The sequence below is a fragment of the Engystomops pustulosus genome, chromosome 5 (assembly GCF_040894005.1).
Source record: "Engystomops pustulosus chromosome 5, aEngPut4.maternal, whole genome shotgun sequence".
NCBI lineage: Eukaryota > Metazoa > Chordata > Amphibia > Anura > Leptodactylidae > Engystomops > Engystomops pustulosus.
In genome coordinates this window covers 132381911-132400948 of record NC_092415.1, presented here as the reverse complement: position 1 = coordinate 132400948, position 19038 = coordinate 132381911, and the positions used below count along the sequence as shown (strand labels likewise).

Genomic DNA, 19038 nt, shown 5'->3' with positions numbered 1-19038 from the left:
ACCTGGTGGTACCACACCACAGCAAGTCCAACCCGCTTTGCGGCAAGCTCTGATGAAAACCAGGTACCACATAGACTTCGCTCCCTGGTGTCGGCTTACATCATCGTTAGCGGTGGTCCAGTGGGTCCACTACCCCTGGTTCCTGACAGATACATATCACTTTTAATTACTTTTGTCATGGAGACAAGATAGGTAAACTTATATATTTTTGGCCTTATTTTATAGCATTCATTGTGCAGATTCACTTATAATAGCTTTATTGTATGGGTTGTAACAGACGCGGTAATAGTATATGCGTAGGTTTTGTGTGAAGATTTTAACTTTTTTCCCTTTATATGTGATTTTATATGTAATGGGGAATTAGGGTATTTTTATCCTTTTATTGATTTTTTTTTTTAATTCAAAAACTTTTTTTTTTTTTACTTTGTTTCAGTATGGGAAATCTGATTGCTCGTTCATTAGAATACCCTACAATTCATTAGTATTGCAGGGTATTATCACTGTCAGCCTATGAAGATGCATAGAGTGACAGAGACTCTACTCTAGAGTTACAGAGACTGTAAGAGCCCGTCTGTGTGATAAGGATCTCAAGGCTCTCTCAGACACTGAGCAAGGAATCAACTATGTGTATTATACCTTTCAGGATCACACTTCCTTAACCCCTTCACGACCATCATGTTTTTGAACTTTATTTTAAACTTCCTGCACAGCTCCTGTTGTGAAAACTTTTCTCCAGCCCTAAACGCTCTATCTTCGCAGTGTCAGGGCAGCTGGAGGCTGCACTTCAGTGGAGGGCTCCAGGGGGGAAGGCCTGCAGCACCACATGAGGCAGTGTGTGCTTAAGAGCAGGAACATGGTTTACCTCAAGCGCCATAGTGGCAGCACACGAACTCCCTGTTCTTCTCACCAATTACTCCTTTGCCCGCGCTCACACAGAGCATACTTTACTTCTGGTTGGTGGAGTGGTGACCACGTGGAGTATCGCACGTCAACAAATCCTGGTATTGAACCATTCTGCCTCTCTGAAAACTGAAAAAGGTATCGAAATTTCGATACATAATGTAACCATAGTACATCTTATGCCATGTATCCTTTCTTTTAACCCCTCAACTCCGCAGCCCTTTTTCGGTTTTGCGTTTTCATTTTTCACTCCCCACTTTCAAAAATCTATAACTTTTTAATTTTTCCATGTACAGAGCTGTGTGATGACTTATTTTCTGCGTAACAAATTACACTTCAAAATGGTGGTATTTAATATACCATGCCGTGTGCCGTGTACTCTTGTGGGCTTGGATTTTATGGATTTCACTGTATGTCCCAAATTACATGTATACTTTATTCTTTGGGTCGGTACGATTATGGGGATGCCAAATTTTTATAGGTTTTATAATGTTTTCATACATTTAAAAAAAATTAAAATCTCCTGTACAAAAAAATATTTTTGGATGTTGCCGTCTTCTGGCGCTAATTACTTTTTTATACTTTGGTGTACAGAGCTCTGGGAGGTGTCTTTTTTGCAGATTTTGATGACGTTTACAATGTTATCATTTTTAGGACTTTACAACCTTTTGATCACTTTTTATAGAATTTTTTTTTTTAAATGGCAAAAAAGTGCCATTTTCGATTACGGGGTTAAACGCAGTGAAAAACGTTATTTTATGTTATACATCGGGCATTTTTGGACGCGGCGATACCTATATATACAGTCTTCCTATAATAACTATATATACAGCCCCCTATAATAACAATATACACCCCCTATAATAACTATATACAGTCCTCCTATAATAATTATATACAGTTCCCCTATAACTATATACTGCCTCCCTATATTAACTACATACTGCCTCCCTATATTAACTACATACTGCCTCCCTATAACTACATACAGTCCCCCTATAATAACTATATACACAACCTATAATAACTATATACAGTTGATTTATAATTATTATATACAGTCCCCCTATAATAACTACAGTCCCCCTATAATCACTATATACAGTCCACATATTACTATATACCCCCTATAATAACAATATACAGCCTCCCTATAATAACTATATACACCCCCTATAACAGTGGTGGTGAACCTATGGCACGGGTGCCAGAGGTGGCACTCAGAGCCTTTTCTGTGGGCACCCGAGCCATCGCCCCAGCACACCAGACAGGACTCGAAGAATCTTCCTGCACTTCCAAGCAACTTAAAAGATGCTGCTTTCAGTCCTATTTTGATACTTACTTCACTACTAGGGACTGTAGGAAGTGGAAGGGCAAAGTGGTGGGGGCCCCCCTATGATCCGGCCATTGGTGTTTAAACTAGAGACCTGGGGGAAAGCAACTACACTTGTACAGGGCAAGAAGATAAAAGTTATATACACTAATGCCAGAAGTCTTACAAAATGGAGGAACTGGAACTCTTAATGTTGAAGGCCAAATATGATATAGTGGGTATCATTGAAAAAATGAAAAAAGGGGGAGGGGTACATTTATAAGTGAAATCCTGCCTCAAGCCCGTCCTGCGACATGATATTGGTGACAAAAATGAAAATATGGAGTCCATATGGGAGGAGATAAGGGGAGGGAAAAAGAATAATAAAATATTACTAAGGGTTTGTTAGACTATAATATGACTGCCTGAATAAAATGCTTAAAAAATATTTAATTATATGATAAACCACTAATGGGCTACAATCTAGTTAAGAGTTTGATATGCAACTTTTGGATTTATTTGCTTATGTAGAACCTATCTAGAGAACACAGAAGCCAATTTACCCACCTTATGTGTAACAATGCATCTTTATTGAAATAATACATAATAAACAAACATTTAAAAAGATACTAATAGGTTGATCTTTGTTGAGAGGAACAAGGACACTACAAAAAAAAATATACAACCAGATAATCCAGAGTGATACATGGGACTATTACATACTACAAATGGCAGAATCGATGTACAAGACATTAGGGACAGCTTAAAAAGTGCATAGTGCATAAGAGGGCAAGTATCCGGGATGTAGATTAAGTCAAGGAAAGTGTCTAGTGCTTAAAAGTGCACGGATTATATAGTTCCCAGATACCGTCCTCCAATATTACACTGTTACCTGTAAACAGGTCTAATCATGTTACATACTACTGTACAGGAGCATATTGCACATACCCAATTGCATTTTTATATGTGTAAATACATAATTCATACATATTGCACATACCCATGATCTCTTTTCTACCCACATCTGGTGTAAAAGGTCCCCGACGCGTATTTGCTTATGTGCAGCACAGTGGGCAATCTTTATTGCATCCAGCCCATAATGATGTATCTCACTGTACTAGGATTCAGTTGGATATGCAGCTGCCTGTCACTGTATAGATACTTTGGGAATCCTCCAGGACACAGTTTAGACTATAAATGTCATCCATTATATGACCTACCACACATATCTCTAGTGATTTCCGGTATCCATCACCAATGCCCAATTTTCTTAAAGAAGCCACTGGTCACATCACATGTCCTGCACCTGCCTGGGAAGGTCATGTGATCATCATTATGTTTGGCTGTAGTCGCAGGGCAGTTAGACATCATTACTATGATAACAGAGCAGAAATGGGGCAGATTTACTTACTCGGTCCTGTCGCGATCCAGTGGCGCGTTCTCTGTGGAGGATTCGGGTCTTCCGGCGATTCACTAAGGTAGGGCGCCTGATGTCCACTATGTGTCGCTGCTGCGCTGAAGTCCGTCGGAGTTCACCAAGCTATGCTGGGTGCAGGTAAGTGCGTATCAAGCGACACTTTTTTAAAACATTCAGAAATTGTTTCTGAATCCGTCAGGTTTTCTTATGGCCACGCGTCCCCCCCCCCCCAATTTCCGCTGCGTGCGCCACAATCTGATCGCATGTGCCAAAAATCTGGGGCAATTCAGCGAAAATTGCCGCAAAAACGGTAATATTGGGGTAACCAGAGGTAAAAACGTGATTCGGGCCCTTAGTAAATGACCCCTAGTTTGTTAGATCATCACTGGGATTAGAGCATAAGAGAAAAGAGCTGTTACTGAGAAATGAGGTATCATGGGAGTTGTAGTTGTAGATTGTGGCCATCTTGGAGATAACTTCTCCTACTTAAGAAAGCCCATAGAATCATAAAAGCAAACTATTTAAGCTCAGTTTTGTGATAAGTGACATTGAGTTATGTTGTATTATTTACTTATAGCATTATGGATTATAGCATACATTGGGGCAGATTTACTTACCCGTTCCATTCGCGATCCAGCGGCGCGTTCTCTGTGGTGGATTCGGGTCCGGCCAGGATTCATTAAGGCAGTTCCTCCGACGTCCACCAGGTGGCGCTGCTGCGCTGAAGTTCCCCAGAACGCACTGGAATACACCGAGCCGGGCTGAGCGAAGGTAAGTGCAAGCTCCGCGACACATTTTTTTAAAAATGCAGGGTTTTTCTGAATCTGTCGGGTTTTCGTTCGGCCACGCCCCCCATTTCCGGCGCGTGCATGCCAGCGCCGATGCGGCAAAATCCTGGGGCAATTCAGGGGAAATCGGCGCAAATCGGAAATATTTGGGTAACATGTTGGGAAAACGCGAATCAGGCCCTTAGTAAATGACCCCCACTGTATTGTTACAACATCTCAGTTTGCCTGCTATTTTATATGTATAAAAAGCTCCCAGAATCTTTATGCGTCTCCACCCTCAATGTTTCCCCCATTATCTCAGCACCTTAAGCCAGTGATGGCGAACCTTTTAGCGGCCGAGTGCCCAAACTGAACCCAAAACCCCCCTTATTTATCAAGAGGTGCCAACTAAAAATTAAAGCAGTAACTTATTGCTCCCTGTTCAACAACTTTCAATCATATTGGCCTCCTGAGAACAGCAACACTGTAGAAAGATGGAAAATTTACATCACTTCTTTCCAGTGTCCCTCTGTACACAGAGAATCATGGGGCCAGCAGGAGGTCCTCCAAAGATAATTCAGCCCTGTGTACTCATTCCCCCTCTTCCTACAGTCCCAAGTAGCGAAGTAAGTATCAAAATATGACTGAAAGCAGCATCTTTTAAGTTGCTTGGAACTACAGGAAGATTCTTTGAGTCCTGTCTGGTGTGCTGGGGCGATGGACCGGGTGCCCACGAAAAGGGCTCGGAGTGCCGCCTCTGGCACCCGTGCCATAGGTTCGCCATCACTGCCTTAAGCCAATTGCCCACAGATAGGCAGTATTGTTATAATATACAAGTTGACTTACCACAAAGGCTGCTTATTGAATCCCAAGTGTCACATAAAGATGCTTTTACATTCTATGGTGTCTACAAACTGTTACATGCAATACAAGAGCAATATTGTAAAGACAAGTATAAATAAATAAATTAGAAAACAATGATAAAATGGACAACCTCTAAAGTGTTAAAGTGTAACTGTAAAGCTATAGTTATTTTACCAAATAATTGTATGTAATTCCCCCTTTGAAAACAAACGATGCCTACTTTGTGCTGCTCGTCCATTTCTTTCCAAAGTTGGCATTTTCTGTTCTGAAAGTGTTTGACAAAAATCTCTCTCACTAGAGGTGAAGTTGGCGGAGACTAATATCTGTCAGTTGTGGGGAATTGCTCTGGTAGTTGACTGGTAGCAGTGCAGAAAGCAGTGACACACGCAGGTTTAAAGTCCAACTTAAGTGTTTTATTCACACTTGCAAAACAGAACACAAATTCAGCCTCGGCTTAGGCACATGCAAAAACGATGCACATACATCTGGGAAAAGGAAATGGCACCCGCACCCTCTATACCAGCAGGCAAAGAAACAAAAAAACCAGTTAGAGGTAATTAATATATCTCCCCATCCCCTCGCTGATGTCCAGTGTGGTATTCTAAGTAAGTAACTTTTTACAGCTCTAAAAGACCTTCATTTATTTTCCTGGAAATTCATTTTAAAAAATTTGCATTCCAAAAAGGATATAACCACGGATAGCCAGATGGAAAGGGAAGCTCTTCAGGCTCTAGAAGATATTCTACAGGAACAAACCTTGCAAACTGAAGGTAGGTTCCCAACTTCAGTTATTCCCAGATCTACCTGTTCCCCTCCTTGTCCATATGTCCCCAGGTTGAAATCTTCACTAAATTGGTGGCTAAGGATTCTGAGGCACTTTGAGGTCATGGACATAGGGACAACTTAACAGCCTCTGAACGTAAGGCTTTAAAAGAATTGCAAACCTACAATGATATCGTTATCAAAGGGGGGGGGGGGAAGGGGGGCGGTCTGGTAATCTGTCCGAAAGACAAATACGAAAAAGAGGCCATTGAGTTTTTGGACATCCAAATAATGGTAGATAGATTTGGGTACTTAAAAACTGATATTTATTGAATGGCAACCTCAGTCAGTTCATTTCTGCATGCCTCGTCCGCACACACCTCCCTCTACGATACATGCTATACCAACTGGACAGTTTTTAAGAGCGAGACAAACTTGCTCTACGAATGTACTCTTTGAGAGACAATCTGAGGATTTGTGGCAGCGCTTCCAAGATAGGGGTTGTAGCAGTCGAAACATCATGCACGTTCCAAAACACGCAACAAGTTGTTGACAATTAAAGACAAAAAAACATCCAGCAACAATGTCCGTTTTATCTCTACCTATAACAATAGGTGGGAAGATATGAAAGCAATCTTGAAACGGCATTGGTAGGTGTTACAGACTGATGTGACACTTAAGACAGCATTACAAAACAGACCATCTCTGACAGCCAAAAGATTTAAGAATTTGAAAGATCTGTTAGTCAGGAGTCATTATACCCCAAGAATCCAGTATCCCTTTGGTGGGAGTACTTAGAGACAAGGATGCTTCCCCTGCGGGGATTGCATATCCTGTCAAAATATATTACATACAGATGAAGTCTCCACTGTTGATGGTAGTAGGACGTTTAAGATTAGGGAACACATATCATGCAGTTCTGTGAACGAGGGAACATGTGAGAGGTATTATCAAGGAAAAAGATGTCGATAAAATTGAAGAACTAACAACTATACCCCAGCACTTTAAGATGCATCACAACTGCAATCCCAGATCTTTTAAAGTATGAGGCATAGAAATAGTACACACTGGCATCAGAGGGGGCGACGTGAAGAAGTTACTTGCACAGAGGGAATGTAAATGCATTGTTCAGCTAGGAACGATTTTCCCCAGTCTTATAAATGAGGCATGTAGCTTTGCCTCATTCCTATAATGTCTCAACCATAAATGTTTTGGTATTCTGTGTTTTTAATTTGTTTTTGGTATATTCAACCTGGAATGGGATCCCTATATGACGAAAAATTGTATGTGAATGATTACAACTAGAACATTGAGACATCCTAATATGAAGTTTATTAGCATATGTTTGTAAAAATGTGGTCCTTGCATGATGGAAAGACCAAAGGACCCATTATGACCCAAGTATTGGAATTAAGCTTCTTTGATGTTTCTACAGTATTTTTCAGACTATAAGGCGCACCATCAATAAATACCTGCTAAAATGTCTAGGTTCATATATAAGGCGCACTGGACTATAAGGCGCACCTGATTATAAGGATCAATAACCAGCAGGTGGCAGACCTGTGCACAGTTCAAGGCAGCTGTTTTCTGTCAGTACAGTTCATATATAAGGCGCACTGGACTATAAGGCGCACCTTTGATTTCTGAGAAAATCAAAGGATTTTTTGTGCGCCTTATAGTCTGAAAAATACGGTAGTTGTTTGTGTAGTTTGAGTTGTTACTGAAGGTACATACTGCTGAAGAAATGGTATACATATAGTAATTACATATTTATATATTTAGTGTTATTTAGTTTTTTTACTGTTGGTATCATGTCACCTAATTTGGTATTAGGATTGAGTTGATATTTTATTTGGGTATTGTACTTGTTCACTAAGAATCATTTTATGTTTTTTGTCAGTGTTATTTGTAAAAATGATACTATATGTCATCACTTAATGTTTATCATGATATTTTCATGTCTTATTATTGTTTGGTTGTAGTATTGCACTATTTCAAGCATTTTACTAAGTATTTTGATCATGACTTAATCATGTCTTAGCACTTTATTTATGCACGTATAGTAATGATGTATCTAATGTTATATCTAATTCACACCACCTGAAAATTGTGGATGTTTACATTGTAAAATCACTTAAACAGGAGTGCTCTTAAAAGTATGAACTACTCTGCAATAGTACCTCTTGAAATATGCAGGTTACTATGTTACACTACAAGTGAAAACAGGCAGACTACTGAACACATCACTTGTGTAGAAGTGCAGAACACTACCTTACATTACTGCTTGCACAGCAGTGCACTTAGTATAGCGTAGTAGCATGCAATTATATCACTTTTGCAGCATCAAATCTATAGGTGGGGACTTCTACGGTATTATAACACTTGCATAGCTTGACGACGGTGGCCACATGCAGTTGTTCACTGAGGAGGATGATCACAGAGGCTCAGAGACACCAGACATCCCTTTCGATATCACCATTTGTCAGGTACAACGGTGACATGTCTACGTTGTGCCATACATGTTCGGCAATGAGTAAACTACCATCCTGCTACGCCATGTATGGTGAGAAAAAGGAAAGAGCTTATCCGCAGTGTATTTTTCTGTTCATGTGGCTGAGGTAAACATATACACATATACACCTCAATCTGAAAGGGCCCAAGCACACTGGGGCAGATTTATCAAGCAGTCTGAAAGCCAGAATATTTCTAGTTGCCCATGGCAACCAATCACAGCTCAGCTTTCAGTTTACCAATGCTCATGAATATTTTAAAGGGGAGCTGTAATTGGTTGTCATGGGCAACTAGAAATATTCTGACTTTCAGACAGCTTGATAAATCTGCCCCATTATCTTTTTTTAACAGTGTCTACTACTGCAGCTTTCTGTATTTGAGATCCTTTGACATATAGGGAAATGAGCTGTTGAGTGGAGTCTGATTATTTAGATTAAAAAAAGACACAGATGAAGATGGCATGGTTCCATTTAGTCAGCTGATTGGTAATTGTGTTTCTAACGAGGCCCAGACAATCTGAAATTGAGGCACTACTCTTTGAAAGGAAAAAAATCTAAGTTTTTATGCTTCTCCTATCTGAATGTATTGGATAGTCTTCCTAGTTCCAAACCAAACAAATGGCTTTGTAAAATGTAATTTTTAATCAAAGAGAAAACTAAAAGTTTATTAAAAGAATACATAAAGCAAAATCAGTCATGTATTATAAATAAAGAACTTACCAACAGAATTTCTATTGTACCAAGAATATACATAGCTCCAGCAAAAGTTGTTCCCAGGTAAAAGCATAGACCGACAGCACCTCCAAATTCTGGACCCAACGATCTTGAGATCATGTAATATGATCCGCCAGCTATCAAATTGAAATGTTTAATAAACCATTAAGTAATTTTTAGAAGCCAATGGAAATGTTAAAAATAGGAAGATTATGTTATTTTTTTCTATTTAAAAGGAAGCTGTCACCAGGTTAATGTGCATCCAAACTAAAACCCAATTCCTGGGACTGCACATAGGATTCTGTTAGGGTGCAAGGTAAGTTATATCAAACAATTATATTGTAATGCAAATGCTTAGAGAAAGCAGAAAGGCAGATGTGCAGTGGAAATTTAATGGGCTTCTGCAAGCAGTTTTTAACGAAAATTAGGTCCCTGGTGACAGATTCCCTTTAACCAAGAAATATTTTAGAAAAGGATCACCTTATAACATTGCAAGGTGGAAATACTTAACTTGTGGGAGGACATAAAGGCAATTTTATCACTGTTTTCTGCATGATCAATTTTGCGCCATTCACCGTACAAAATTAATTACACAAGCATGATTATGGCATTTTAAACTAAGCTTTTTTTATATCATCTTCCTGACACAAGACATTTTTTCAAACCTGCCCTGTGTGACTATAAGTGGTTATAACTTCGAACGCTTTAACATATCCAAGTGATTTTGACTGATTGATTCATGTTAGTTGAAAAATTTTGGTGGTATGTTTTGAGTTTATAAAAAAAATGGATATTTGGTGAAAATTTGGAAAAATTCTCGATTTTTGAAATTCAAAATGTTCTAATTTTTTGCACACACAGTCATAACAGCAAAAAAACTTTATAATTAACATTAACCGAATGCCTGGTTTATGTTGACATTTTTTTTTTGCATCCTCTCAATTTTGTAGGATGTTATGGGGCTTTGAACTTTAGGTGCGATTTTTCACATTTTCATAAAAAACACAAAATCCTGCTATTGAGGGACCTGCTCAGGTTTCAAGTCACTTTAACCCCTTAACGACTTGGCCTTTTTTAGTTTTTTCACTTCCATTTTTCACTCCCCACCTTCAAAAATCTATAACTTTTTTATTTTTCCACATAAAGAGCTCTGTTATGGCTTATTTTCTGCGTAACAAATTGCACTTCGTAGTGACGGTATTTAATATTCCATGGTGCGTACTGGGAAGCGGGAAAAAATTCCAAATGCAGTGAAAATGGTGAAAAAACACATTTGCGACGTTTTCTTGTGGGTTTGGATTTTACAGCTTTCACTGTGTGCCACAAATGACATGTCTACTTTATTCTTTGGGTTGCTAAGATTATGTGGATACCAAATTTGCATAGGTTTTATAATGTTTTCATACATTTAAAAAAATGAAAACCTCCTGTACAAAAATTTTTTTTTTTGATTTTGTCATCTTCTGGCGGCAATAACTTTTTCATACTTTGGTGTACGGAGCTGTGGGTGGTGTCATTTTTTGCGAATTTTGATGGCGTTTTCATTGCTATCATTTTTAGGACTGTGCGACCTTTTGATCACTTTTTATTATTTTTTTTATATTTTTCAAAATGGCAAAAAAATTTCATTTTTGACTTTGGACGCTATTTTCCGTTACGGGGTTAAACGCAGCAAAAAACCGTTATTATATTTTGATAGATCGGACATTTTCGGACACGGCGATACCTAATGTGTTTATGATTTTTACTGTTTATTAATATTAATATCAGTTCTAGGGAAAGGGGGGTGATTTGAATTTTTAGGTTTTTTTATTATAATTTTTTTTTTTTTAACTTTTTTTTACTTTTACAATTTTTCAGACTCCCTAGGGTACTATAACCCTAGGTTGTCTGATCGATCCTACCATATACTGCCATACTGCAATATGGCAGTATATGGGGATTTTACTCCTCATTCATTACAATGTGCTGATAGCGCATTGTAATGAATGGGTTAAAACGAGACAGCTTCGGGCCTCCGTGAGACCCGAAGCTGTCATGGCAACGGATCACCGCTCCCAGTGACGTCATCGGGGAGCGATGATCCGCGGCAAGATGGCGGCGACCATGCGGCGCCTTCTTTCTGAAGCCTCCGGCAGCATTGCACCGATCACGGGTGTTACCGGTAAGCCTTTGCTGCAATATGCAGCAAAGACTTACCGGCTATGGAGAGCGCTCGGCCCGCGAGCCCTCTCCATGCACCCCTTCCTAGTACGGCGCGTGTCGGGAAGGGGTTAAGAGACCTAAATAAAAGTAAAACCCCATAAATTACCCCATTATAGAAACTACACCCCTCAATGTACGTAAAACAACTTCTATGAAGTTTGTTAACCCTTTAATTGTTTTACAGGGGATAAAATAAATTATGTGCAATTTTGAAATTTTAATTTTTTTGGCTAAATTAATGTGTTTCTCAAAAAATACCAAAACGCTCCACAAACCTTGATACCCAAGTGTGCCAATACCTCATATGTGGTGGTACACTGCTGTATGGGCACACGCAAGGGCATTGAAGAGTAGCTGCGCCATTCAGAGCAGATTATGCATTGTCCCTTTATAATGGCTATACAATCTTAAAGAGAACCCGTCATGCAAAATAACCCCCCCTAATCTAAATAGAACCCGCAGGATTTAACATGTCAAATTGTGAATGTTGGTGTTTAGAGGCCTTTATTCAATTTATGCTGTTTATTAAAAAAAAGTTTTATAAACTGTTTTTAACTTTTTTTTTTCACTTTTACAGGTTGGCTTCAACAAGCAATGCTCTGCTCAGTTTGTTACTGCCGGGTCAGGAGGCTGGGACACGACTCCCGGACAGGATTGCGCAGCAGCACTGGGGCACTGGCAGACCCCGGAGTGCGATCGGAGACACTGCCCTCTATACTGGATCGGGTGTTCCCGATCTCTCCATACACAGCGGGTGCCGGCTTGTGTAATACAACTGACACCTGCCTGTTACTGCCGCACTCGGTGCTGGCACTGATCGCGGCAGCTAACCTAACTTAACTTTTTATGGGCGGCGATCGCTTGCCATGGCAGCCTACAGTCTCATTGAGACTCGTAGGCTTGCCATGTGCAATGATCTCCAGCAGATGACAGGCTATTAGAAATCATTGTAATATTGCTATATACTGCAATACACTAGTATTGTAGTATATAGTATGAGCAATCGGACCCTGCAGGGTTAAATTACCCTGGAGGGTCTGAAAGAATAGTAAAAATAAAAAAAGAAAAATTAGTAAAAAAAAAGAAAAAGTTTAAATCACCCCCCTTTCCCTAAATCCCAAATAAAAGCATTTAAACAGTAAGAATTAGAAACATGTTTGGTATAATAGCGGCCCAAAATGTCCGATCTATCAAAATATAATAACGATTTTCCCAGCTTTTAAACCCGTAACAGAAAATAGTGCACAAAGTCGAAAGTGCTATTTTTTTGCCACTTTGAAAAATATTAAAAATTGATCAAAAGGCCGTACAGTCCTCAAAATGTTTGCATTAAAAATTTCATCGTCGTTAAAAGTCAGAAAAAATGACACCACACACAGCTCTGTACACTGAAATATGAAAATTTATTAGTGCCAGAACATGGCAAAATGAAGAATTTTTTTTTTGTACAGAAAGTTTTAATTTTTGAAAATGTATGAAAACATTATAAAAACCAATACAAATTTGGTATCATCGTGATCATACCGACGCAAAGAATAAAGTAGACATGTCATTTGGTGCGCTCAGTGAAAGCTCTAAAATCAAAGTCCACAAGAATATGGCGCAAATGCGGTTTTTCATCATTTTCAATGCATTCAGAATTTTTTTTCCCGCTTCCCAGTACACGGCTTGGAATAATAAACACCGTCACTGTGAATTGCAATTTGTTATGCAGAAAACAAGCCCAAACACAGCTCTTTAAATGAAAAAGTTATAGATTTTTTAAGTTGGGGAGTGAAAAATTAAAACGCAAAAAACGAAAAAGGGCCACCTCTTTAAGGGGTTAAATAAATCATGTACCCCAAAAATATCTAATGCTCTACAATAAATTATTAAATATATATTGTGACCAACCATAATTAAACAGATTATGCCTCCACATATATATTAAAGAGTTTTCCCCCCTTTCATTATATTCCTGGTTGCTTGAGTATAAGCCGAACCGAGTATAAGTCGAAGTACATAATTTTAATACAAAAAACTGGAAAAACCTATTGACTCGAGTATAAGCCGAGGGTGGAAATGCATTGTATCATAGTATCATAGTATATAAGGCTGGAAGGAGACGCAAGTCCATCAAGTCCAACCTTTAAGAATTAAATAAATGTTTTATCCCCATAACCCATGATATTTTTTCTCTCCAGAAAGGCATCCAGGCCTCTCTTGAACATGTACATAGAGTCGGCCATAACAACCTCATGCGGCAGAGAGTTCCACAGTCTCACTGCTCTTACAGTAAAGAACCTTTGTCTATGTTTATGGTAAAATCGCCTCTCCTCTAGGCGTAGAGGATGCTCCCTTGTCCTGGTCACAGGCCGAGGTATAAAAAGATCTTTGGAGAGATCCTTGTACTGTCCGTTCAGGTATTTGTACATTGTAATGAGGTCTCCCCTCAGTCGTCTTTTTTCTAAACTGAATAATCCCAAATTTTTAAATCTGTCAGTGTATTCTAGTTCCCACATTCCCCTAATAATCCTGGTTGCTCTCCTCTGCACCCGTTCGAGCTCTACGATATCCTTTTTATACACTGGTGCCCAAAACTGTACACAATATTCCATGTGTGGTCTGACCAGGGATTTGTATAAGGGCAAAACTATGTCTTGATCATGAGAATCTATTCCTCTCTTGATACATCCCATTATTTTATTTGCTTTAGCAGCAGCCGCCTGGCTCTGGTCACTAAAATTAAGTTTACCATCCACCAAGTCCTTTTCAGCTTCAGTTTTACTAAGTAATTGACCGTTTAGAACATAATTATACTTTTTGTTTCCATGGCCCAAGTGCATAACTTTACATTTATCTACATTAAACCTCATCAACCATTTCTCTGCCCATCCCTCAAGCTTCCACAAATCCCTCTGTAATGCTAAACTATCGACCTTAGTATTTATTACTTTACACAGCTTAGTATCATCTGCAAATATTGAAACTTGACTGTGTAAACCCACTAGAAGGTCATTAATAAAAATATTAAAAAGAAGTGGCCCCAATACTGACCCCTGTGGCACTCCACTGGTAACATCAACCCAATCTGAGAATGTGCCATTAATGACCACCCTCTGTTTTCTATCACTAAGCCAATTACTTACCCAAATACACAGATTTTCTCCTATTCCCAGCAGTCTCATTTTATATACCAACCTTTTATGTGGCACGGTGTCAAATGCCTTTGAAAAGTCCAAATATACAACATCTACAGCGTCCCCCAGATCCAGTCTTGAACTTACCTCCTCGTAGAAACCAATCAGATTAGTCTGACAGGACCGATCTCTCATAAACCCATGCTGACGCTAGGTTATAAGGTTGTGCACAGTGAGATACTCCAGGATAGCATCTCTAATAAACCCCTCAAATATTTTCCCCACCACAGCAGTTAGACTCACGGGTCTGTAGTTTCCAGGATCGCTATTTGATCCTTTTTTGTATATTGGTACCACATTTGCTATGCGCCATTCCTGTGGAACATAACCAGTTCTCAGTGAATCTTCAAATATTAAAAATAATGTCTATCACCGTACATAATTCATGCAGAACCCGGGGGTGTATGCCATCTGGCCCAGATGATTTATCTATCTTAGTGGTTGCGAGGCGGCGCCGTACCTCTTCCTGGGTTAAACTGTTGACATTATAAAAAGAATTTACATTATTCCTCATTGTGTCTTCCACCAGGGGATTTTCCTGGGTAAAGACAGTTGAGAAGGCGACATTCAGTAGATTGGCCCTTTCCTCATCTCCTTCCACCATGACCCCCATGTTATTTCTAAGGGGACCCACACTCTCGGTTTTTAGTTTCTTATCATTTATATACTTGAAAAATAATTTGGGATTATTTTTGCTCTCCCTGGCAATATTTCTTTCAGTCTCTATTTTTGCGGCCCTTATTTGCTTTTTACAGGATTTATTTTTCTCTCTATAATCCTGTAATGCCTCATCGCTACCTTCACGTTTTAGCACCTTAAACGCTTTATCTTTCTCGCTTATTGCTTTCCTTACAAGACTAGTTAGAGACATAGGGTTTTTCTTGTTCCTTTTATGCTTTTTCCCATAAGGTATGTGTTTCTCACAGGACTTTTTCAGAATATATGAGAAAAAGTTCCATTTTTTGGGGGGGCTTTTGTCTTTGAGAACATTATCCCATTCTATGCCTTTAAGGTCTTCCCTTAGTTGCTGAAAATTTGCCCTCCTGAAGTTTAGAGTGTTGGTTGCCCCTTCACTAACGCTCTTAGTAAAGCGTAATACAAAATCATTGATATTATGATCACTATTCCCCAGGTCCCCCCAACCTGTAGTTTTGATACCCTATCAGGTCTGTTGGTCAGGATAAGGTCCAGCAGTGCCCCCCTCTTGTTGGCTCCAGGACTAGTTGCGACAGGTAATTGTCTTTTGTTGTTGACAAGAACCTGCTGCCTTTGAAGGACCTGCAGGTTTTCTGCCAGTCGATATCTGGGTAATTGAAGTCCCCCATGATAAGTACTTCACCTTGCTTTGAAGCCGCATCCATTTCACTTATCAGCATTTCCTCTGCTCCCTTCATTATATTTGGAGCCTTATAACAAACCCCTAGTAAAATTTTATTATTCTTTTTCCCTCCTCTTACCTCAACCCACAGGGACTCCACATTTGCGTTACTGATGTCATCTCGCAGGACGGGCTTGAGGCAAGAATTCACATATAAACAAACCCCTCCACCTTTTTTATTTATACGATCCTTTCTAAAAAGACTATAACCATCTATAGTAACAGCCCAGTCATAGCTACTGTCCAGCCATGTCTCGCTGATACCCACTATCATATTTCCGCTCCAACATCAAGAGTTCCAGTTCCTCCATTTTGTTTGTGAGGCTTCTGGCATTTGTGTACATACACTTTATATGGTTTTCCCTGTCCGTATTCCTTTTGTTCTTATTCCCCAATCTCATTCCAACCCCCTTCCTCCCCCATGGACTATGACTCTTCCCAGCTCTCTACGTACACTGTCTATTTGCCCTGCACAAGTGTAGTTGCCCTCCCCCCAGGTCTCTAGTTTAAACACTCCTCCAACCTTCTAGCCATTTTTTTCCATAAAACAGCGGCCCCCTCCCCATTGAGGTGCAGCCCATCCCTACTGTAGAGCCTGTAGCCGACAGAAAAGTCAGTCCAGTTCTCCATGAACCCAAAACCCTCCTTCCTACACCAACTTTTGAGCCACTTATTTACCTCCTTGATCTCCCGCTGCCTTTCTGGTGTGGCACGTGGTACAGGCAGTATTTCGGAGAAAATTACCTTTGAGGTCCTTGCCCTGAGCTTATGGCCTAAATCTCTGAAATCATTTTTAACCCCTTAACGCTCTGCGCCGTAGCTCTACGGCGCAGAGGTATAAGGGATGTGTGAAGAGGGCTCACGGGCTGAGTCCTCTTCATACAAAGGTGGGGGTTTTTGCACTTTGCAGAAAACCCCCACCGCTAATAACCGCGGTTGGTGCTTGCACCGATCGCGGCTATTAAACCTATCAACGCCGCCGGCGGCGTTTAAAAGACAGCGATCGGTTACCATGGTAGCCTCGGGTCTTCTTTTGACACGAGGCTACATGGCTTATGCAGGTTCGTTACAATGAGCCAGTGGCTCATTGTAATGTATGACCTGCAAAAATGCCATATATTGCAATACTGTAGTATTGCAGTATATGGTAGGAGCGATCTGACCATCTAGTGTTAATGTACCCTAGATGGTCTAAAAAATAGTGAAAAAAAAAAAAAAGAAAAAAAAAAGTTTAAAAAATAAAAAAAATTAATAAAATATTAAAAGTTCAAATCACCCCCCTTTCCCTAGAACGGATATAAAACATAATAAACAGTAAAAATCACAAACATATTAGGTATCGCCGCGGCCCAAAATGCCCGATCTATCAAAATATAAAAACGGTTACGGGCGGCGGTGACCTCCGAGGCAGGAAATGGCGCCCAAATGTCCGAAATGCAACTTTACACCTTTTTACATAACCTAAAAAATGAAATAAAAAATGATCAAAATGTCGCACAGACCTCAAAATGGTAGCAATGAAAACATCGCCTCATTTCGCAAAAAATGACCCCTCACACATCTCCGTGCGCCAAAGTATGAAAAAGTTATTAGCGTCAGAATATGGCAAAAAATTGTTTTTCTTTTTTGTACACATTCGTTTAATTTTTGAAAATGTATTAAAAAACACAATAAAACCTATATAAATTTGGTATCACCGCGATCGCACCGAACTAAAGAATAAAGTAGGCGTGTTATTTGGAGCGAAGAGTGAAAGTCGTAAAAACTGAGCCCACAATTTTTCCACATTTGGAATTTTTTTTCAGCTTCGCAGTACACGCAGTAAATAACATCACGGGAAAGTAAAAATTTGTTACGCACAAAATAAGCCCTCACACAGGTCTGTACACGTAAAAATGAAAAAGTTATGGATTTTTGAAGTTGGAGAGCGAGAAATAAGCCGAAAAACCCTGCGTCCTTAAGGGGTTAAGGACCTTCCACCTACCTCTTACTTTGTCATTAGTGCCAATGTGGACCATGACCGCTGGTTCCTCACCAGCCCCTCCCAGTAATCCGCCAACCCCGAGCACCCGGCAAACAACACACTGTTCGGTATGCACGGTCTTTGTGACAGATTGACCTGTGTGTTCCCCTAATAATCGAATCTCCCACTACTAGCACCTGTCTGACCTTGCCTGTTCTCCCATTACCCTTCTTACTGGAGCAGACATTTCCCTGGTTGCTAGCGGCCACGTCTTGCTGCAGCATTGCTACCCCAGAGCTGATATCCCCCTCATCCGCCAGCCTGGCAAACTTATTGGGGTGCACCAGATCAGGACTAGACTCCCTACAACTCTTCCCTCTTCCCCGCCTTCTACATGTTACCCAACTAGCTGCCCCCTCACTCTGCACCTCCATACTTCCCTCCCCACACCCATCTTCCCCAGAGAGTTTGTGCTCCAGGAGCAGCAAACTTCGTTCCATATTATCAATTGCCCGCAGCCTTGAAACTTGCTCATTTAGATCCAGAATCTGGGCTTCCAGATGAGCAATTTTCACACACCCCACACAGCAGTATTCCCCCTCGACGGCTGTTCAAGGAACAGCCTCCAAGTATACAGCCAGCCCATGTAGTATATAGCCTGCCAGTGCCCTGTAGTATATAGACAGCCAGCCCCCATAGTATATAGCCTGCTAGCCCCCCCGGTAGTATATAGCCTGCCAGCCCCCCCGTAGTATATAACCTGCCAGCCCCCCTGTAGTACACAGCCTGCAGCCCGCCCCCCCCGTAGTACATTGCCTGCCAGCCCCCCCCTGTACATAGCCTGCCAGTGCCCTGTAGTATATAGACAGTCAGCCCCCCGTAGTATATAGCCTGCCAACCCCCCCGTAGTATATAGCCTGCCAGCCCCCCCCGTAGTATATAGCCTGCCAGCCCCCCCCCCCGTAGTACACAGCCTGCCAGCCCGCCCCCCCCCCCCGTAGTACATTGCCTGCCAGCCCCCCTGTACATAGCCTGCCAGCCCCCCCTGTACATAGCCTGCCGGCCCC

The 19038-nt window shown here is 40.5% G+C and overlaps 1 protein-coding gene across 4 annotated transcripts in view; it reads right to left on the bottom strand.

The window, feature by feature from the left end:
• SLC12A7 (solute carrier family 12 member 7) overlaps positions 1 to 19038 on the bottom strand; it is a 237382-nt gene that overhangs the window by 102238 nt on the left and 116106 nt on the right. For all 4 annotated transcript variants that reach the window (XM_072153070.1, XM_072153072.1, XM_072153071.1 and 1 more), the window contains one exon: positions 9253 to 9383. In XM_072153070.1, coding sequence (XP_072009171.1) covers positions 9253 to 9383 — 131 coding nt within the window. The remainder of the gene's footprint in view (positions 1 to 9252; positions 9384 to 19038) is intronic.